Source organism: Cyprinus carpio, chromosome B18, assembly GCF_018340385.1.
Source record: "Cyprinus carpio isolate SPL01 chromosome B18, ASM1834038v1, whole genome shotgun sequence".
In the NCBI taxonomy this organism is placed as follows: Eukaryota; Metazoa; Chordata; class Actinopteri; order Cypriniformes; family Cyprinidae; genus Cyprinus; species Cyprinus carpio.
Genome location: NC_056614.1, coordinates 16,738,955 through 16,761,126, shown reverse-complemented (window position 1 = coordinate 16,761,126; position 22,172 = coordinate 16,738,955). Strand labels below are relative to the sequence as shown.

The window sequence follows — 22,172 nt, the reverse complement described above, 5'->3', positions numbered from 1 at the left end:
TTCCTTCTATCCACCACAAAACACCAACCTAAGCAAGCTAATTTCCCACTTTTCGCTACATGAATCCTGTGAACGTTTAACCACAATTAAGTCAGTTTAACCATAAATAAGGTTTTAGCTGCCCTTTTATTTACAATCAAAGGGCGGGTGGGACAGTGTTGTCCACACATGGTATTCATGACTAATACGTTCTCGTCAGGGTCATGTGACTACAGAGGACCACTGTCAGACCCAGAGGATCGCACATGGTTTACAATTAGACTTGAAACGTGTGGAACGACACGTCTAACCACAACCGTGCAAACCCCCTTTGGTCCTTAACCTAAAAAAAAAAATAAGGAAAGGAATAATCTTCTGCACTAACAATTAACTGTTTTATTAAGTTGCAATAAGAAAATAATAAGTAACATAGATAGATAGATAGATAGATAGATAGATAGATAGATAGATAGATAGATAGATAGATAGATAGATTGATAGTAATATTAGTCAAACCATTTAATCAAGAAAATTCTGTAATGTACATGGTCTATCACACTAAACAGGTGCAATTTATGTCCCTGATGTGTAAAAATAATTTATTTATAATTTCCATCATCCCCATGCAATGTTAATATATATATATATATATATATATATATATATATATATATATATATATATATATATATATATATATATATATATATATACAACCGTAGTCAAAAGTTTTGAGAATGACACAAATATCAATTTTCACAAAGTTTGCTGCCTCAGTTTTTGTAGCAGCTGTAGCAGCAGACTTTGTTAATATTAATATTTGTGTCATTCTGAAAACTTTTGGCCCAGGCTGTATATATATATATATATATATATATACATACATATATATATATATATATATATATATATATACAGTGATGATGCTGTTCTTCTGAACTTTCTATTAATCAGAGGAACCTGTATATATATATATATATATATATATATATATATATAGATATATAGATAGATAGATAGATAGATAGATAGATAGATAGATAGATAGATAGATAAATTATCATACTGTTTTTTTGAAAAGACCTGAAAATCATGAGGTTATGCTTAGGTTCTGTTATCAGCTCATTTCCCTTATAAAGAAATTGACTATTTTATAAATAAAATAATAATAATAATAAATTGTCTTAATGATCATTGTAAGCAAATGCTCCAAATCATTACATTTTGTAAGAAGCCTGTAATGTCAAATTAATATTTTAAACTGACCACCTTGTTACCTTTTGAAGCTATTTATATTACAACCTGTTTGTAGGCCTATTTTGTTTTATATTTGACTGTATTTCAATAACAAACTGTTTTTCGGAATTTTTTTTTATATTCCAAAAATATTTTTTAAAACACATTATTAAACTGTAAATGACCCACATTTGACAAATACAAGACGTGAAAGCTGTGATAGTAATCTGTGTTTCTAAAGCATTGTTTACGGACGTCGTAGCTCGAGTTTGGAATGAAGGGGACGTGACTCTGTGGTCCAATCAGAGAACAGAATGGGTGTGGTCGGGTGACGTGAGGTCAAACCCACCCGACTTCAACATACTGCGCACGAAACGCATCTGAAGCAGTGTGTTCTTCATCACAGTAGTACGTACAGTTATACGGTGTCAGGTGGTCCCATTAAATCTGCGTTTAAAATATCTGATAGTTATAAAGCTGCATAGAGAGTCTGTGACAAAATTTATTGCCTGCAATTTTTGATTATTTACGTTTATACCAGTAACCAACAGCAAAGATGAAGACTAAATTCATCAATGGCGTCTCTTCCTTGCCTTCAATGTCTCTGGGTTTATTGGTAAATGAGAATGTCCTCGAAGTCCAGCCAGACATTGTGAACGACTGCAAAGACATTATTCGACCGGATGAGCCCGACCACCAGACGAAGCGTAAGGCGTATCTGTGGTGTAAAGAATTCCTTCACGGAGCCTGGACGTGCATAGATGAAGATGATTTCCAAATCTCTGTTATCAGGTATTTTGGTTTGCTACATGACTAGGGATGTAAATAACTGAGATAGAACTGTTTTTACTTGTGTCAGAGATGCCAAATTAAAAGAAACGTGATTCGGAAATAGGCGACACGATAAGTGAAAACGCCTTTAAACGCCTAATGGTTTTTCCTTTCTTAAGATGATTTAGTACTGTAATTTTGCTTACATTGGTCATGAGATGATAAAGGATTGCTCAATATTACAGTAATTTTTTATAACCATAACTGGGTCTCAAAACCTTTTCAGGCATTACATCAGTAATATAAATTGACTGTGTCTCAAAGCCTCGTTTTTCTGCTTAACAGGATTGTGGAAAATAGTGTACAAAAGTGGTGTCTCAAAATGTAGTGAGCTGCCTAATGAAACAACATTTTGTGTGTCATAGATGTGTGCAGCATTTTTAGGCGTCGATTTTGGTGCAATCATGATGCTCAAATGTTGGCAGCATTTTTCTAAGTGGTGTTGTCTGGATGTAAATAATTATATATCCTGATTCACTGTAAGAATGCAGTTATTCTCTTTTCTAACATGTATATTTTGCTTCCAGGGGAGGTCTCAGCAATAAACTGTTCCTCTGCGCTTTGCCAGAGAAGCAACCAAGCATTGGAGATGAACCACGAAACGTGCTCCTTCGTCTCTATGGAAAAATTCTGCAGGTGTTTTGCTAGTTTTTTTTTTTTTTTTGCTCGGTGAAATGTATGAATTAAGTGCCATATTGCATAGTAAGGTCTAATAAGATGCAAAGCAGTAGGCATACGTATTAGCATTCTTGATTTTTAATTTTAGTATTTTAAAAAATATGATAAACTTGAATGCTTAGTAACCTGTGCCTTAAACATTTCAAACCTTAACGTTTAAGATATATTGGTCAAGTTTTTGTGTAATTTACCTGTAGTAAGCTGGGAAGGATACATACATGCCTACAAATGCATACATACAGCACAAGATTGCCAAATGTTAAACCTTGCCATTTAGTCTGAAACTAGGTATTGTGTATCTGGGATAGCTTGGATGGTAGTAATTTCAGTTTAAACAGTTAAACCAATTTAGCAGGTCATTAATTTATGCATTAAACTAACCACAAATAACTTGTAATTATGATTTCACCGAAGTAGTGATTTTTGTGAGATATTCATACCTAATTTCATTCGGCAGATGGCAACCCCTGGATCATAAAACTCAGTTAAGAATGGGTATTAAATCACTCCCCCATCAGAGATTTTGTATTTGTGTGTGTACCCTCTAAATTTGAAGAGGCAGTTTTTATTGGGTGATGTACCTCCATGGCTGTACTTGCGTGTCTTCTTTGCCGTAGGCTTGCCAAAGGAGCGTGCCTTGAGCACTCTTGTTTCCAGGTGATCCCAGCATACCACTCACGGTACAGTATGTGATCCCTGAAGCAACAGCATTGCCTTCAAGTTTATGCGCACCTCAGTTTTTAAAATCTTTGAGAACTACGCTCATGATGTGCCCTGTCTAAAGTATTTTCTGCCTCTGTCTGCTTTTTTTCAACTCTTTATTACTCCGTTGAAAAATATTTAGGTGTTTGTTACATTAACAAAGGAGTTGTGGCAGTGAATTATAAGGGATTTTGGTGGCATTCCACATTTTTTAATAGAGTAACACATTCAACACATATTCACTATTATGTAAGAGTGTCCCCTCAATAAACTCCTAATTTGCTCTTTATAATGTATTGGCTATATTATATGACAGATAGATTAATATTTTCCTAAATATAAGTAAGATATAAACACACGTGAATGAAATATTATTAGGAAGTGACTAAATGTTCCCTTTAGGCTTTGTCTTTTGATTTTTGTAACGATGAGTTGCTTTTAACCTCTGGATGTTTTTCAGTAAATTATTTAGAGACACAGCAGTCACGAAGCTCATGATGTCATACCTGATGAGGTGTCAGTAGGTCCACAGTCCAGTCATGAATGAAAAGCATTAGTTGAAGCCATATCACAAATTACTTTGCTACACAGTGATTCACAAATAAATCTTAAGTGTTCATTAAGGCATTTTATATGAGTTAATTTTAAAACTGTGCACCAATAGTAATCTGTGTTGACCGCTATTTAACTAGACACGCTTTATTGTTGTCACTAGCATTCACATTGCTCATGTGAGATTTACATAGTGTTTATTACCATGGACACCATACCCTTTAGATCTTTTCATTCTAATGGAGAATAGCATTGTGTACTAAATATTTGTGCTAGGTCTCAGTGGAACATGGTTTTGATAATTGCTGTTATAAAAGATTTGATTGTTAGATTTTTTTCCCCATCTGTGGTCATGAAACAAGATTTTGGGATAGCATCCAGTCGATTCAAGCCTTTTGTTAAACAGGCCATAAATGTCTAGCTTTCAGCCCTATTTAACACTCTGTCCTTTTAGTTTTTTTTTTTATCACAAAGTTAATTAATTTGTTTAATGCACATTCTTACTGTGCTGCCATGGTCAAAGACATGGTCTCAGTAGTTTATAGTGGGTTCTGGAAAATAGCTTTGTCACATAATGTTGCGACTTTATGGAGATGGTCAAACTGATCTGTCACATAATCAACAACTTTGTTCTTATGGATAGTCTTTTGCTTTTTCTCTAATTGCTAGATGTCCTGTAATAAAAGGGATTCCAGACAATCAAACACAGAAAATCACTTTCAAGTAAGTAACATTAGCAAAGGTCTGTTTTTCTTTTGTTTTTATGTGAGCAGAATGTGACTTCATAGGCTTGTGTCTCTATAAAAGGTTTTTGTCTTTATTCCACCTCATCTGACATGTTTTATAACAAATAAAGGGCATCAAGAGGACAAATTCTTAAAAGCATTATAGTTAGTTAAACTGCTGTTATTGTATTTTTACCTCATATCCCATCATCCTCCAAGGACAAGGGACATGCTATTTGGGTCATCAGATATGTTTTGTTTGGAACTTTTAGGTCAAATTTTTCCATGAGCTCTCGGGTTTATTATTGTTACATTCTCGTATTTTAGTAGTGTTTTGGGGAAATTTGGTCACTTGGGACCTCTCTTATTAATGCTTCACAAAATAATTTTGTTCAGTATTTTTTCCTTGTTTTTAGTAAATATATAAAATAATTCTTAAAACAACGTTTACATGTATAATTGTATAAGATAATAAGATTTGTGTTCAGTAAATACATCTTCAACTGAGTATATTTTTCTTACCTCGACTTTACAGTTTTTTCTAGATTAATGCTTAAAACTTAAAAAAAAAATCCAATGGGGTAAGAAAAATAAACCAAATATAAATATTGTATAAAGATCTTTAAAAAAGAAATACAAATTAAATTTAACATTTTAAAAGTTATAAAGTATATAAAAATTATATAAAAAATTATTATCATTCTCTGAAAACCAATTCTTTTGAAACCAATATTATACAATTTTGCTTCTCCGGTAATATTGTCTTGGTTTAAGAATATTTAATTTTTTTTTTTACTCAAAACGAGACAAAAACTATTCACTATAATTATAATTAATAATAACTATATAATTAATATATTACAAATTATTTATATGAAAATGATTGTGTAAAAGGTTTATATTCATAGCTACAAAGCGAGATCACCCAGAACTGATAAGATGCATCCCCTGACACACTTTACATTTTCAGAGTTGCATTATTTCCCTGAGAGTGCATCCTTTTAGAAGCTTATCCCAGCATTAACTTCACTGTCTCGGTTCAGCATCACTTGTCTGGCCTCTGCAAACTTTGCTTCTATCTGTTTTGCATGTGTAGTTTTGTGTGCATTTATCTAGGTGTATTCTGCAGACTAACACACAGGGCTGTCAGTGGTGCTACTGTTGAGATGGACTTCTCCTCCTCGTTGGACTTTGATAACACCTGCATGTAGATACTGCCCTTGTGCTGCTGTGAACTGATCTGCTTTAGTAATCCTGTGATTATGCCTTGTGTATTAACTGGCACTGGAAAAACCAAAGCAGCTGCTGCTCAGCAGTCACATGGCCATTGCTTAGACAGATAACTGGGTAGGGAGGGAGAGAGAGAGAAAGAGAGAGACTGTTTGAAACCTGAAAAATGCTGGCTTTGCAGGCAGTATATGGAGATAGGAAGTAAATTTTTTGAAGGCAGCAGCACTGATGTATCCTATGCACACTGTTTAGGTGTGTCGTGAAAAGAATAAAAGTGGCATCTAATGGAATGATTGAAAATGTAAAATAAAATTTCCCCTACTTCCAAGAAATAAGCCTTGTAGTTATTTAAGTATTTGGTTATGTTTGAAGCTCTTTTGAATTTGTTCTAGGTCAAAGGTGTCCATTCCTGTTTCTGAAGATCTACGTTCCTGCAGAGTTCAGTGCCAAGCCTGATCAAACACACCTTTCTGTAATTATCAAGTGTTCCTGAAGATTTTAATAATTGTTGGTTCAGGTGCGTGCGACTAGGGTTGGAGCTCTACTTTGCTGAAAGGTTGATCTCCAGTAATAGAATTGGGCCCCCCTGTTTATAAGTCATTAGACACTACCACAGGTGTAATCAGACACACCTGCCTGTAATTGTCATGTGATCCTAAAGACCTTCATTAATCAGGTATGTTTGTTGGAACTATGTTCTGCAGAACAGTGGCCCTTAGAGCCAAAGTTTAATAGTTTTAATGATGCCTTCACGTGCTATTGGAAATTTCTTATTTCTCACATGTGAAGTCGTGATTACAATCTTGTCGTATTCAAGTGCTTTGTTGTCGGGAAGAATAAAATGTAACATCCCATTGGTTGACAATCATATAAACATTCACCACCCTACATATACAGTTTGCTGACAAGTCTGGAATTATATATATATAGCCTATAAATACACTACTTTAGCGACAAGACAAAGTGATGTAGTTGTTGTGACAATAGCATTAAAACCAGCAATGGTTGTCCCCTCCACCATGTTTAAAGTTTATGGCCCGCCCAACTTGGAAACTCTGGTATCAAAATTATTTCAGAATTTCCTAGTAGTAAATATGACTTGAGAGGAGTTCACATCTAATTTCCGATTGGGCAACTCGTATTTACGATAATTCCGATAGCACGCGAAGGCAGCATAAGTCACATTAAACTGTAGTTTCTAGGAAACCTGTCTGAAACCAGTTTCTGTAGGCATATTTTCGTAGAAGAGTGCTGTCTGTTAAATCATTTGACTCAGTGTTCACCAGACCAAACGAGTACCAGACATTTCAGAACAAATTTAAATGAAGAGCATGAGTTGTCGTATAGTATGTGTAAACTATTTTGAATACAGAATTAGAAAACTTGCTGATTCTGCCAATATATTCCTACTTCCAAAGCAAGCCAGTGATGGTGTTTCCGAAGTATCCTTTGAGGAAGTCTTATTTCCTTCCACGTTTTTCCGTCAGAATTATCCTCCAATGGGAAGGCCATAGTGTCCTTTTGAATTTCTGAGAGAACCGGATGTTTTTTTAACACTGCAGGTCAACTGATATTCCCTCATCAGGTTTGTTGCACAATTGCGTGCCAGTCTTGCATAATGTCAAACACTGAGATGAACTGAGCTCAGTGCTTCTACCTGACCTTTTTAAATTGAGCTGTAGTGAGATAAAAGACTCAAGGCCAATGCATTATTTGACTAGGTTAAACTGAGTTTCAATGTGTGCTGTCCCTGCACACAGTATATAATCTATGCCATGATGATTGTTTTAATTGAGATGAGTATTAGAAGAGATTTTCCTTTAGGGTATCTTCTAAGCAAGAGCCTTTGGTGATTTAATGTCTTTATTATCCACATTGAAGTGTTTGGACATCTTGATTATTAGTACTTAGCAAAAGATTTTCTGTTGTTTTATAGGACACTAAAAACAGGAACTACTTGCACAATGCTGCCTTTAACTGCACCTGGGAAACTCGAGTCAGACATTTGTTATTAGGACGTCATGCATTCATGTTGGAAATGGAACATGGAAGTAGCCTAAACAAAAGAAATGTACCAAATAGTAACTCTAATTATGATAATTAACCAAACAACTATGTCTGAACTCAAAATAATGAATAATAATAATGTTTTATTTATACATGGTATCACACCTAAATGTGAAGTAAACTGAAAAGTTAAGTGCTACACCATTTGCTACAGACTTGCTGTCAACTCATTGGTCGCTATATATAGATTCTACATAGATTATACAAACATTATTTATATAACAGATCAGTGTTTCCACCATGTTTACTAACTTTTACTAACTTCTAGAGTTTCCCACTTGTAGGACATTGATTGGTCATTCCTGTGCTCGGAACTCATAATTACAATATTTACTGAGATCTTAAAGGGAAAGTTGACAAAATTAAAAAAATGAAAGCCATAATTTGTTTACTTTCATTTTTCTCCAACCCTTTTTACATGAAAAAATAAATAAAATAAATGCATTTAATTTATTGAAAAGATCTAAGACAAGAAATTGAAACGTTTGAGTCTGATCTTTTTAATGAATCGACTGATCCAGACTTATTTTTTCAGCACAGTTCTCTTTCAATTTCATTATATTGAAAATAGTTGCTAGGATACTCACCAGGGAAAAAAGAAAGTCGTATAAGTTTATAATTTTTTGTTTTTGGCATTTTTTGGACTTTCTGTTTGACTTTCTGTTACCATATTGATGTGCCAGTTTGTCGTCAAAACTTTTGCATAACATTATCATGAGACATCAGTGGTTCAAGTTAATGTTATAGGAATTCTGTAACATTTGAATCATTCATGTTTGCAATTTCAAACATTTGCCCTACCAGGTTTGGATTCCTATTAGTTCAAAGTACAGCACTCAATGACTGATAACTGGTAAATATATAATCTCTTGACAATCTATTTTTAGATGATCTCTAATTGGAAGGAACGAGTAAAAGCAGAATTGTAAAATGTTTTGAAAAATTGAGATACCTTATACAAGTACTTCCCCCTAAATAGGAAGGGAGCTCTTTCGGTTCTGTGTATTAACACTTGGCACAGCCTTGTCCAAAAACAGGCTTAATGTCATTGCTAGTTAAGCAGCCACAATTAATGACTGGGATGTTTGGCAAGTTCTGCCTCGCTCAGCACAATTGTCTCTCTTGTTTTTCTCATTTAACTCACTTTGCTCCAGCACTGCCATTGATTTTGCTTCTGCCCATCACCCATGTTACAAAATGACTGGCTCTCAGACAGAATTGGTTTCAGTGCAGAATTTATTTTCCTTTATAGCATCACAGTTTTGAATTAAGTTCTTTAACTTAAGATGAACTTCTCTTTAAGGGATTGAAGGTCCAATCAGGCTAAGCAGGTTTTCATGGCAGTCTGTGGTTTGATGATAGATCTTGGCAGTTGATTCAACTTGTTGAGTGCCTAAACTGTATCCATATGTTTTTGTGTTTGCAGGGAGCTGATGCCATGGTACTGGAGAGTGTGATGTTCGCCATCCTGGCCGAGAGGGAGCTTGGGCCCAAGCTCTATGGCATTTTTCCACAGGGGAGACTGGAACAGTTTGTCCCTGTGAGTCTTCAAGCTATGTTGACTGAGAGGACAGTCTGGATGTGAAACATGGTTTTCGACACTAATGCTTATGAATCCCTTTCTTGCAGATTGGAAGAAAAATCAAATGACATTCTAGGCAAATTTCCTTATGTCATTTTTTCCATTTCTCTGAATGATTCTCTGTGATTTTAAATACACAGAAACTTAAAACTCAAGTGCAACTTTTAGTACTTTAGTTGCGTAGTTGTTTCTGTTTTAGTTTTAAAAACACAAACTGAAAGTTCAATGTTTGCCTGCAGAGTCGAAAATTGTCTACAGATGAGCTGAGTGTCCCTGGTATATTTGATGAGATTGCTGAAAAGATCACCAGATTTCATGGAATGAGAATGCCCTTCAACAAGGAGCCAAAGTGGCTGTTTGGCACCATGGAAAAGTGCGTGATCATAAAATATCTGTCAAATTAACACTTGTCCTGTGCTGAAAATCCTTTAACTAATTTGGCTGTTCCAGCCTTTTAAAAACTGCTTGCATTTAATGTTATAAAATCACCAAATTATGAATTCAACTTTTCTTTCAATTAGCACATGTCTGTATTTCGTTTTGGAACTTACTGATTGTAGGACTCATTGATCTGAGTCAGTTTTTGAGTGAATTGTTTGTAGACTGAACATTATTTCTACAACAAGTGTAACAAGGTGGTTAAAAAAAGCACAAAAATACTGGGGGTTGGGGGCGGGATTCAATAAACATTATCAGGAAAAAGAAAATCCTCTCTTGGTTTGAAATGGCTAGAACACAACCTTTAGCAGTGTTAAAAAAGGCTTGTAGTTTGTTTAAATGATCAGAAATGTTCATAGTGGGTGAGGAACTGCATCCTTACTGTCAGTATGTTGACAGTATTGGGTTTATTCTGGTGAAAGTCAGTTTATAAAACTTTATAAAAATTTAAATATCTAAACCTGGTTCCCTGGAATAAAAAGCTGTACTGTTTTCTGGAAAACCCCATAGCCATTAGGATCTCCACTGGGACCTAATTATAGATTACCAGCATTTATCATCTCATATGAATTTTCACTCTAGCTTACTTGATTGCTAAAAATAGAAGAGTAACTGTCTGTATTTACCTGCAAATATATTGAGTATTTTTGTTGATGGCCAACACTGCAATCTTTTTGTACTTGCATCTGCTGCACAGGTACATGGATCAAGTGCTTCAGCTCACCTTCACCAGGGAGCACCATCTACGAAACTTCTCCCGCCTTTTGAGCTACAACTTGCCTCAAGAGATGGACAGTCTCAAGTAAGAGCTTTATTATCTTGATTATTCCGTACAGCTGTGATTTCACTTCTGTTTTAGGGGAATTATCTTCTCGTCATACATTTCCAGCATGGTTTCATTGACATGCTTTATCAGAACCCATGGAAACTGTTCACACTTTAAGAGATTCGAGAGTGACTGATAGCAAGATAATGTATTGACAAATGTAAAATGTGTTTGCTGGCTGCTCATAATTGATGTCTTTTGTATGCTTACTTAAATGGCTGTTTGTGTATACAGGTGTCTACTTGAGTCAACTCCCTCTCCTGTTGTTTTCTGCCACAATGACTTGCAAGAAGGTTAGACATGGGTTTAGTACTGTGATTGTCTGTATTTTATTCTTGTTTCTAACAAAGGTCCACTCAATGTTTAATAAAATGTTTTAAAAGTGCTGCCATGTTTTAAACAGGAAACATCTTGCTCCTGAATGGCCGTGAGAACACAGACAGACAGAGGCTCATGTTAATCGACTTTGAATACAGCAGCTACAACTACAGGTCTGTAACATTCAGAGTCACATCCATTCCTCACATGCTCTATCAGAAGAAGCACATGCAGATGAATTCTAAGAAAACAGTCTGGTTTTGTAACGGCCAGATATTTGATGGGAATTAAGTTTTGATCTTTTACCTCCCACATCTTTGGAGCTGAAATAAAGAACTGTCGGATTCTCTAATTCAAGACAACTTGGTTGTTTCTGATCAGTTTGGAACACTTGGGGGGCCCCATTTCTAAGAGGGGACCTCTAGACGTTGAAGGCTCTGGCAATGATCCCACACTGTTGCTAGGTTACTCACATTCTTGCACGTGCTCAAACACAGGTCTCAAAGAGGATCCTCAGGCAAATAAGCTCCAAACTGTAACACGTTCTTTTAGGAGCCTGGTGTTGTTACAAGGGGGTTCTGTATCGGCAAGGTCACTGTTCTAGTGGTGGACGACTCAGATCAAGGCATGCTTTGTTTGTTTTCCCATCTTGCCATCCAGTGTAGTCTCCTAGGGTGTAAGTGACCCAGGTTTAGGTCCATTGACAGTGCTTGTGCAGCAAAGCAGTAGGAAATGAAGCCAGGCTTCCCAGCCACACAGTTGTGTGCTTTGTGCAGTTCCCACAGCAGCTGTGAGGCTCTTCACAAAGAATATAAGAGGAGCTCTGACTGGACACTGCAGATACAACTTAGAGCGAACACTGAACTAGACTATTTTAATGTTGAGCAAGCAATCTGATTGGCTGAAGAATCAGCCAGTCAGCTTGTGACATGTAATTCATGAATGCATTGCTGTCTAGAGTGTTATGGCTGAGCTGGATAGACTAGAAATTTATTATCATCTTCTGAAACAGCAATAGGACAATATCAGTTAATGCTGCACGTCAAGATATTCTCATCAATGTGGGAGGCAACTAAACAAAACCTCCTCCACAATTACTAATGATTTCTGAACGACCAAGACTCATGCATTATGCATTATTATCGCACTAACAAATGTTGTTGATGGGGTGCCGTTCTCCTGTCTTTCTCCCACAGAGGATTTGACATTGGAAATTTCTTCTGTGAGTGGACTTATGACTACACCTATGACAAGTTTCCATTTTTCATCACCAACACCAAAAAATACCCCACCAAAGCACAGCAGGTTTGCAAGATGACTTTTTTGGGGTACTTTTATTTCTTGTTTTAAATCTGTTAACCATAAAAATAACATCACATTTCATTTTGTATCCTCAGATGCATTTCTTTCAGCGTTATCTGTTGGAATCTCATGCTGGATTTGAAAACTTGAGTGAGGAGGACCAGCAGAAACTCAAAGAGGATATGCTAGTGGAGGTTAACAGGTGATATACTCACCTCAGATCTAACTTAAGCAGTTTTACACACATTTTGCCATCAATTTTTAATTTTATAGATGATTATGTAACATTTTCTTGAGCTTGTTGATTTTGAAATACAGTGGGGAAAATATTTATTTGATCCCCTGCTGATATTTTAAGTTTGCCCACTTACAAAGAAATGAAAGGTCTGTAATTTTTGTGGTAGGTTTATTTTAACAGATAGAGACAGAATACTGACCAAAAAATCCAGAAAAAAAAACACATAAAGGTTGATTATTTAAAGAAAGTAATTTGCATTTCAGTGAGTGAAATAAGTATTTGATCCCCTACCAACAAGCAAGAATTCTGGCTCCCACTGATTATGTGCCCACGTGGAACACCGATTAGTCCTGTCACTTTAAGAAGTTACTCCTAATGTCTGCTTGTTAGGTGAATAAAAGACACCTGTCCACACAATCTGTATCTTCCATTCCAACCTCTCCCACCACCATGGGCAAGACCAAAGAGCTTTCAAAGGATATCAGAGACAAGATTGTAGATCTGCACAAGGCTTGAATGGGCTACAAGACCATCAGCAAGAAGCTTACTGAGAAGGAGACAACTGCTGGTGCGATTATTTGGAAGTGAAAGAAATACAAAACAACCATCAATCAGCCTCAGTCTGTGCAAGATCTTGCCTCATGGGGTAAGGATGATCATGAGAAAGGTGAGGGATCAGCCCCGAACTACACGTGAGGAGCTTGTTAATGATCTTAAGGCAGTTGAGACGACAGTCACAAAGCAAACCATTGGTAACACACTATGCCGCAATGGACTGAAATCCTGCAGCGTCTGCAAGGTCCCCCTGCTCAAGAAGGCACATGTACAGGCCCGTTGAAAGTTTGCCAAAGAACATCTAAATGATTCAGAGAAGGCTTGGGAGAAAGTGCTGTGGTCAGATGAGACCAAAATTGAGCTCTTTGGTATTAACTTAACTCGCTGTATTTGGAGGGAGAGAAATGCTGACTGTGACCCCGAGAACACCATCCCTACAGTCAAGCACGGAGGTGGAAACATTATGGTTTGGGGCTGTTTTTCTGCTAAGGGTACAGGACGACTTCACTGCATTGAGGGGCAAATGGACGGGGCCATGTACTGTAAAATCTTGGACGAGAACCTCCTTCCCTCAGCCAGAACAGTGAAGATGGGTCATGGATGGGTCTTCCAGCATGACAATGACCCAAAACATACCAGCAAGGCAACAAAGGAGTGGCTCAAGAAGAAGCACATCAAGGTCATGCAGTGGCCAAGACAGTCTCCAGACCTCAATCCTATACAAAATCTGTGGAGGGAGCTGAAACCTTTGAGTTGCCAAACGACAGCCAAGACACCTTAAGGATTAAGAGAGAATTTGTAAAGAGGAGTGGATCAAAATCCCTCCTGAGAAGTGTGCAAACCTGGTGACCAACTACAAGGAACGGCTTACTTCTGTGCTTGCCAACAAGGGTTTCTGCACCCCAAGTACTAAGTCAGGTTTTGCTTGGGGATCAAATACTTATTTCACTGAAATGCGAATCAATTTCTAACCTTTATATAATGTGTTTTCTTTCTGAATTTTTTGGTTGGTATTCTTTCTCTATGTGTTAAAATAAACCTACCATAAACATTACAGACCATTTCTTTGTAAGTGGGCAAACTTACAAAATCAGCAGGGGATCAAATAAATATTTTCCCCACTGTAAGGCCCATATAATCGAAAATATAATGAGGCTATCTCTCTTGGGTCTCGTACTGTACTACTACAGTATAATGGATATTGTAAAAAGACATTTGGACCAAGTCTAGCAGTGATTCACATTTCCAGAGACTTCCCAAACGTTCTTTCCATCTGTAATTTGTGAACTCAATGCACTTTTGTTTAGGTTCGCTCTGGCCTCCCATTTCTTCTGGGGATTGTGGTCCGTGATCCAGGCCAAAATATCAACTATTGAGTTTGGGTACATGGTGAGTTATTGCAAGAAAGCCATCAAGTCTTTGTGTCTCCAGTTGAGTTATTGCTAATGTTGAGTTATTACAAAGTTATACCATTGTACACAGTGCAGCTCTTAGGTAAGACAAGAATTTTATCAACGGAGATCAGATATGTAAAGATACGGCCTTTGCAATATTTGCGCTGCCTGACAACACTTTGGACATTACGCAAATACTTGTGAGGTCAGGGTAACATGACTGTAAACCTACTGAGTGTGTGCCACTGTAATGTGTTTTGTAATAAAATGTTGTTTGTGTATTAAAAATAAAAATAAAAACATTTATTGAAGTTTGACCATTTTTAATACAATGAATAATCTACAATGAATGTCTAATATTAGAAAAATAATAAGAAATAAAATGGACAAAAAAAAAATAAAATCAAAAGGACAATGATAGTCCATATAATGCTCCTATATCTTGTAGAAATGCTCTGTAATAAATATATATAATTTAAAAATGCGAATCGTTTATTCTCTAATCATTTTTTCTTATTCTTTACAGGAGTACGCCATGGCCAGATTTGACGCGTACTTTGAGCTGAAAAAGAAGCTCAGGGTTTAAAGAAAACATGCATAAATTCCCAACGGACAGTAGGAAGAGGGAACAGCTGCTCATATGTTGTCAAGAAAAGAGCGGAGCAAATTTTGAATGTGCTTAAAAGAGGATGCTCTGCGTCTGTAGTGATTCAGCCGTGCTGTATGGACCAAAATCAATGCAACATACGTATTTAAAAAAAGGCCCTGTGCATTGAGTGTCCCCCATATGCTGATTCTCAGTGTTTACAAGTTTAAGCTTCTCACATTTAACACACCAGCCTGAGCTTCTGGACAGCTGGAGAATGATAGAGGAGAATAACAAGGTCACATGGCGAAAAAAAAGACTGTAGGTCAGGGGAAAATATTTTACGCAGCTGCAATTTGATTCATAAGTCAAAGAATGGTGTGGTGGGAAGTTCTTGATACTAACTTAAGCCTCGTGGTGTTTCTTATCACCTAGTCATGTAGTGTTATCTACACAATCGGTGATAGAAGATGCGCTGTGAAAGAGTAAGGTTCAAAAACTGGACCTGTTACCAGAAGATGGTACAACAGAGCAAACGATGTTAACACTGTGGTTCTGATGATTCAGTATTGTGTTTGTTTCCATTTCTGTTTCCAGTTTTTGGGTGTCCTTTTTACTGGATGATTTACCTCTTTTCTACTTCTATTAGATCATGTCTTGTTTGATGTCTTTTTCTAGTAGATCCGCATGATGTGAAGTGAAATACCTGTGGGACCGCACCATCTGCATGCTCCTTAGGAGAGAGATAGTATGAAATATCTGTCTTAAAGGGATACTCAAAATGAAAATGTTGTCATTAATCACTTACCCCCATGTCGTTCCAAATCCATAAAAGATCTGTTCGTCTTCAGAACACAATTTAAGATATTTTGAATGAAAACTGGGAGGCCTGTGACTGTCCCATAGACTGCCAAATAAATAACAGTGTCAAGGTCCATAAAAGGTATGAAAGTCATCATCATAATACTTCATCTGCCATCAGATGCGCAATCTGGGTTATATGAAGTGACGGGAACACTTTTTGTAAGCAAAAAAAAACAAAAATAACGACTTTATTCAACAATTCCTTTGTCAAAAGTCTCCTCTGTGTCTCTCCATATCACCGTATGCTGCATATGCTCTTCGGTGTCATCCGAAAGGAATTGTTGAATAAAGTCGTTATTTTTATTTTCTTCGCTTACAAAAAGTGGTTTTCATCCAGAATATCTTAAATTGTGTTCAGAAGATGAACTGAGCTTTTACGGGTTTGGAACGACATGGGGGTAAGTGATTAATGACAAAATTTTCATTTTGGGGTGAAGTATCCCTTTAACATTGGAAAACTATGGTTTTGATCATAGTGATGTCATTCACCTCTTGTTAGAGGTGCTGGTTTATTTTATAAGAATTTGATAAGTATAAGATTACCCACCTGTATCTGATTTGATACTGAACTGATAACTGTTAGATATTAATATAAAACTTTATAACAGTTGATCCTAAAATAACAGCCTTTTGTTTTATATAACAGTTGGTCTGATTACAATTTCACAGTGAACGTTTATGAATGTTTATTCTCCTATTCTTTTTTAAAATGGTATAAAATTGTTTTACAACTGAACAATATTTACTTAGTATAACCTTGAATTGTGGTAAAAGTATTGTTTATTTTCTCATATATTTGAAATATAGGTAGAGTAATAGAATATTCTTAAGGCAGTCTTGCTTTTTTGCTAATGATAATGTTAAAGGCACTTTCTGAAGCAGTTCTGTGAAAAAGTTTTATTAATTGCAATGTAACTTTTCTATTATTTTTCTGCAACGGAAGTTGTATTTTTCTTAATAAGAAAGTGTTCTGTGTCCTTACTGAAATAATATAAGTGGGTCTCTTGGGCCTTTTTTAACTGTAGTGTACTGGCGATCAGTTGTTTCATGTTTTCACATATCCCGCACATATCTTAAATCATAAAATAAAAAAATATATATATTTATTTACGTTCCTATGTAACTGGTCTCTATGAATCTCAATTTTTAGAACATCAGTAAACAGAAAGGAAAAGTGAAAGTATAATGTTGATGTTAAAAAAAAGTAGAATAATTGAATATGATTCCGTTTTTAAAAATCATTTGTTCATCTAAACAAGCTTTACTAACTTGTCCATCTGTTAACATTAATATAAAGCCTCTGATGCTTGTTCTCTCTAAATATCCATTAAATACACGAATATAAAAAATGAAGAATATAAAAAAATGTGATCTACATTTCTGCTTACAAAAGACTTAAGTGAAACCATTCAACAGGTTGTAATGTACTAATTTATGCTTGCATATTACTGTGAATAAAATGTTGTGAAATTTTCTCAATATGTCATTTTCTTTTTTCAGTCCTTCCCTTAATGTCAAAAAAGATTGTTTAAACTAGAATCCAAATTTATGATGCCAAGTTTTTGATCATGTTCCAAATCTTAATTCAATGATGATAATTATGAATGTGAAAATTAGTTTAAGAATGGATGACAAAAATCCAGATACATAAACTTAGACTGGCATGTGTATCAGTTTTTGATCATAATCATATGATCATTCTGATCATATTCGTAATCTTTTAACACTACTAGCTATACTGTCATATTTTGAGAAATATACAGTGTTTAGGAATCATAGTTGAAACCGTGTTTCTGGATGGCTAAATGCATCAGTATATTCATAAACTCTGCAGTTTATTTAGAGAGTGAAATTATGAAAGAAAAAAAATATTAGTTGGCATAAATAGCAAGAAAATAAATGCTGTGATAGCGCTGTTGATCAATGTTTGATGTAGAGATGAATTATTCTTAATTTTAATTAATTATGCAAATATTCCATATTCAGTTAATGAACTGTAGGCTGGTAGCAAATTATATTTTGTAAGGGGTTTACATTACTTAAAAAATAACTAATATTAGTGTAAAATGGCTTTTTAAGGTTGCTCGAAGTGGTTGCTATAGGTAAAAAAAACCATTCCTAATCACAATAACATATAATCTGGTTGCAGTTATAAAGAAATGAGAGTGGATTTGTGAGGTGAGGTGTCCTTGAGCTGCAATTTTCTTTTCTCTCTCTAATTTGATGTGTGAGAGGAGGGAGATTTTTGGCTCTTATCTTTATCTCCCTAACAGATGCCAGAGTGAAAGGTCTGGCTGTCGTTCAGCGGGGAAAAGATAAAGGAGAGCTCAGGATAAACAGGCAAACACACTCACAGAACCCAAAATGTAATTGGAAAATAGTGGCATGAGCTTGTTGCATTTATTTATTTAAGAAAGTACTTTCCAGTTTGTCTGCAATAACTGACTGTGGGATTAGCCAAGATTAGCTATTGTTCACTGCAAGATATTCAGTTAAATTTGTTTCACATCTTTGGTTTCTGGGATTGTGTAGAATGTTGTGGGACAAAGAATGGAATCTGACAGGCTGAAAAACAGATTCCTGTTCCTGCTTTGTTTGGATTTCCTGTAGTGTGAAACCTGTTTGTCTTTAAATAAACATTTCTTGATGTCTGAATGCCTCAGATCAACTGAGATCGCTTTAATCTGCCCAGTAAAATTCTATCACAATTGTTTATGTTTATAGTTAATATTATTTCATTTATTTAAGCAATGAAGAGAGAAATCTTTAAAAATGAATAATAAAATTAAACAGTAAAATAAAAAATTTAAATAAAAAAAAAATGCATGTTCAGTCTCTGAGTTTCTCTAAATTTCACTTTGACTCACTACTCCAATTTTAGGTCATGACATCCTGATTTAGTTGCTGTCCAAAGGTCTGTTTGTATTTGTGAAGAAACAGATTTTGGAGCACTGCTAGCTGGAAGGGCCTTGGCTTATGTAATTAAAAAAAAAAAAAAAAAGTTATTTAATAAATTATAGTCCAAAGTACTTCATAAAAGTCGGTTTCAGTTTAAATTTGTCTTGCAATGAAGTAAACAGGAACAGACAACAGGTGAATCCTGTTTTTTTGTTTGTTTGTTTTTTTTACTTGTTAATAATTGCCAAGTGAAATTGAAATATAGGTTTTTATGTCAAATTAGGTGTCCCAGTTTTCAATATTCAGTGTATTTGTACATTTATACACAACGTACAAATACAATGGTAGAATGAATGGTATGCCCAATACAGTACAAAAAAAAGTTAATAGATTTTTTCATGCTGTAAATTACACATATATTTGTAGACACACCCAATACACAACACATAGCAAAACATAAACAGAAATCAAGTACTGTAACAACAACAGCAATATCTTCTCAACAGTGCAATGGTTTCCATTATGCCCTGGGCTGATTCATTAGTGTTGCATAAGCAGTGTATGAGCCAACTCTACATATCATGTGTTACAGCAGTAACAGAAGTGGTCTGGAACAGCTATACCATAAGACCCTCATAAACACACAGCCTGAACATATATCTTTCATATACATACATATCAGGGCATATCCCATATTTTAATCCCATATGGAGCGATAAATATAATGAATATGTATACATTTTTAACTACCTCAGAACATTTTTCAAGTTGAGTAACATTACCTCTGCATTTATCCTTTGACCAGTTACTCATCTGCTTTCCACATTTGTCAGTTTCAACCTGCAATAAACCTGTTGTTTGGATTATAACCTGTGTTGCATTATTCTGTTTTATGACAGCTATTAAAAGTAATTTAATTATTAATTATAATTAGTCATTACAGTTTCAGTTAGACTTTTACAGTAAAAAATAACATACTTTGCAGCTCATTATCAACAACAACAACAATAATAATAATAATGTCTATGGATAATACTGATTATTTTTATGATTTTTAGTATTAATGTTAGGTTAAATGTACATTAAGCTTTAGAGCCAGCATCAACTTTGTAATTTGTAAATGAAATGAGAAATGAGGGAAATGCTTTTACAGTAATGGACTTACAATGAAAGCCTATGGGGCAGAGATAATCAGAGAATTTCAAATAAATATGAACAGTGTTGGGGTAACGCATTATAAGTAACATGAGTTACATTATAAGATTACTTTTTTTCAAGTAACTAGTAATGTAATCCATTACTTTTGAATTTACAAGGAAATATCTGAGTTACTTTTTCAAAAAAAAAAAAAAAAAAAAAAAAAAAAAAGTTTTCCCATTTATTGACTGACAAGTCTCCTGTCCCCACCTTGGGAGAAATCGGAAGTACAGAGAGGCCTTATGTGCGCTGTGTGAAACATGACGTAGTTCTAGACTAAATGTGAATTTGCATTAATTCATCCCACTCGCAAAAAAACTCGCAAAAAAAAAAAAAAAAACTGATTTAGTATTCATCAAAATGAATTAAAACTAAGAATATGACGCAAACTTGCAATAATTAAATATGTTAAATAACACAAATGTACCTAATCCCATTTTATTAATTAATGTCTTTGCTGCTGACCTTTGATGATCCAGTTCAACCGTACTAATAAGCAAAAGTGACTTTAGATAAGCTAATAATTGTGCTTCACCTGGTTTTTTTTATTGCTAAAGAGTATTGAACCTTCTTCTCCTGTGTTCTACTGTACAGACGTGAATTTACTTTTCCTTCAGCCTGAGGTTTATTCATACTTTTTGGTGTGAAAGGGCTTTTACATTTGCTATAAATAGAACTTCTTATATTAAAAACAATCAAGCCCTGCTCATATTTAAAAAGTAACGCAAAAGTAACATAATGCATTACTTTTCATAAAAACTAAGTAACGTAATTAGTTACTTTTTTAGGGAATAATGTAATATTGTAATGCATTACTTTTAAAAGTAACTTTCCCCAACACTGAATATGAATATATCTGTTATTATTTTATCTGTTGTCTAAATAATCTTTCTTAGGTTGGTCTACTTTTCTATGTGGAGGAATTCTAATTATGTGGCATTTGCTGCTAAAGTTCATCCTAAATCATTAGTGCTTTATAAATAGTTACATCCCATCCCATCCTGTCAGAGACAAAGCAAAAGTAACAGGGTTTATTTTTTCGGCGACCAAAAAGATTTGATACATCCCAATTTGCATACTGCTCCTTGTAATGATATTCCACTGGAGGCGAGCTTAAGAACCCATGTGCAGTTTTATTTAAGTCCAAAAGTGACGTCCAAAATACAAACAAATAAAGTCTAGACTTTGACTGACTTGAACAAAACAGAAACATGAACTCACCAACAGAAGACTACAGGGACAATACTCGACAAGAGACAATATCAACATAAGGGCTATAAATACAAAACAAATGGGTCACATGACACAAACCAACCAACCATGAGAACTAAAGCACATGACTAAAGCAACCAATCACAAAGCAGAACAAAAACCACAAGACCAGATATTAAACCAATCAGAACAAGACACATAGAACAAAGGAACCAATAGCAGGAATACATGAGGGCAAGGGAACCACATGACTAACCAGGAACCAGGACTAAACTACAAAATAAAAGAAATGAAAACATGAACATGAAACAAAACAAGCATGACATACCCCCCCCCCCCCCTTTAAGGGGGGGCTCCAGATGCCCTAACGTAACACCCAACCCAACAAAACCCAAAAAGTCCAGGAGGGTGGTGGAGCGGAGGTGGAACTGGGGGAGGGATGGAGGGCCAGGCCAATGCAAAGGAACAGGACCTTGACGGGACAGACAGTGAGTACCAGGACTGTGGAGCAATGGTGGACCTTTGCAGTGGAGCCATGGTGGATCTGGGCTATGAAGCAGAGGCAGGTGTGGAGCAGTGGTGGGCCTAGGCTGTGAAGCAGTGGCAGACTGTGGAACAGTGGAAACCAAGGAGGAGCCAGCAGAGCAGGAAGCCTGGGTGGAGCCGATGACCACTTCAGTGGAGCCAATGGTGCAGAGAACCACCACGGCAGATCAGGCAGGATGGGAACAGAGAGCACAGAGAGGTTAACAACGGCCTCTG

At 35.6% G+C, this 22,172-nt stretch overlaps 1 protein-coding gene across 2 annotated transcripts; it reads left to right on the top strand.

Annotated features, from left to right (window-relative positions):
- Positions 1 to 1,571: 1,571 nt before the first annotated feature.
- Positions 1,572 to 16,070, top strand: LOC109110126 (choline kinase alpha-like). 2 transcript variants are annotated; one of them, XM_019123167.2, is made up of 12 exons: positions 1,572 to 2,007; positions 2,574 to 2,682; positions 4,648 to 4,701; positions 9,427 to 9,540; positions 9,822 to 9,955; positions 10,718 to 10,822; positions 11,081 to 11,139; positions 11,250 to 11,337; positions 12,361 to 12,469; positions 12,562 to 12,668; positions 14,567 to 14,648; positions 15,180 to 16,070. In XM_019123167.2, exons 1-12 carry the CDS (start codon positions 1,772 to 1,774, stop codon positions 15,237 to 15,239), a joined length of 1,257 nt encoding a protein of 418 aa, XP_018978712.2. In that variant the 5' UTR covers positions 1,572 to 1,771; the 3' UTR covers positions 15,240 to 16,070. The 2 variants fall into 2 exon arrangements, with proteins under 2 accessions (XP_018978712.2, XP_018978714.2); XM_019123169.2 differs by lacking the exon at positions 4,648 to 4,701.
- The last annotated feature ends 6,102 nt before the right edge of the window (positions 16,071 to 22,172 follow it).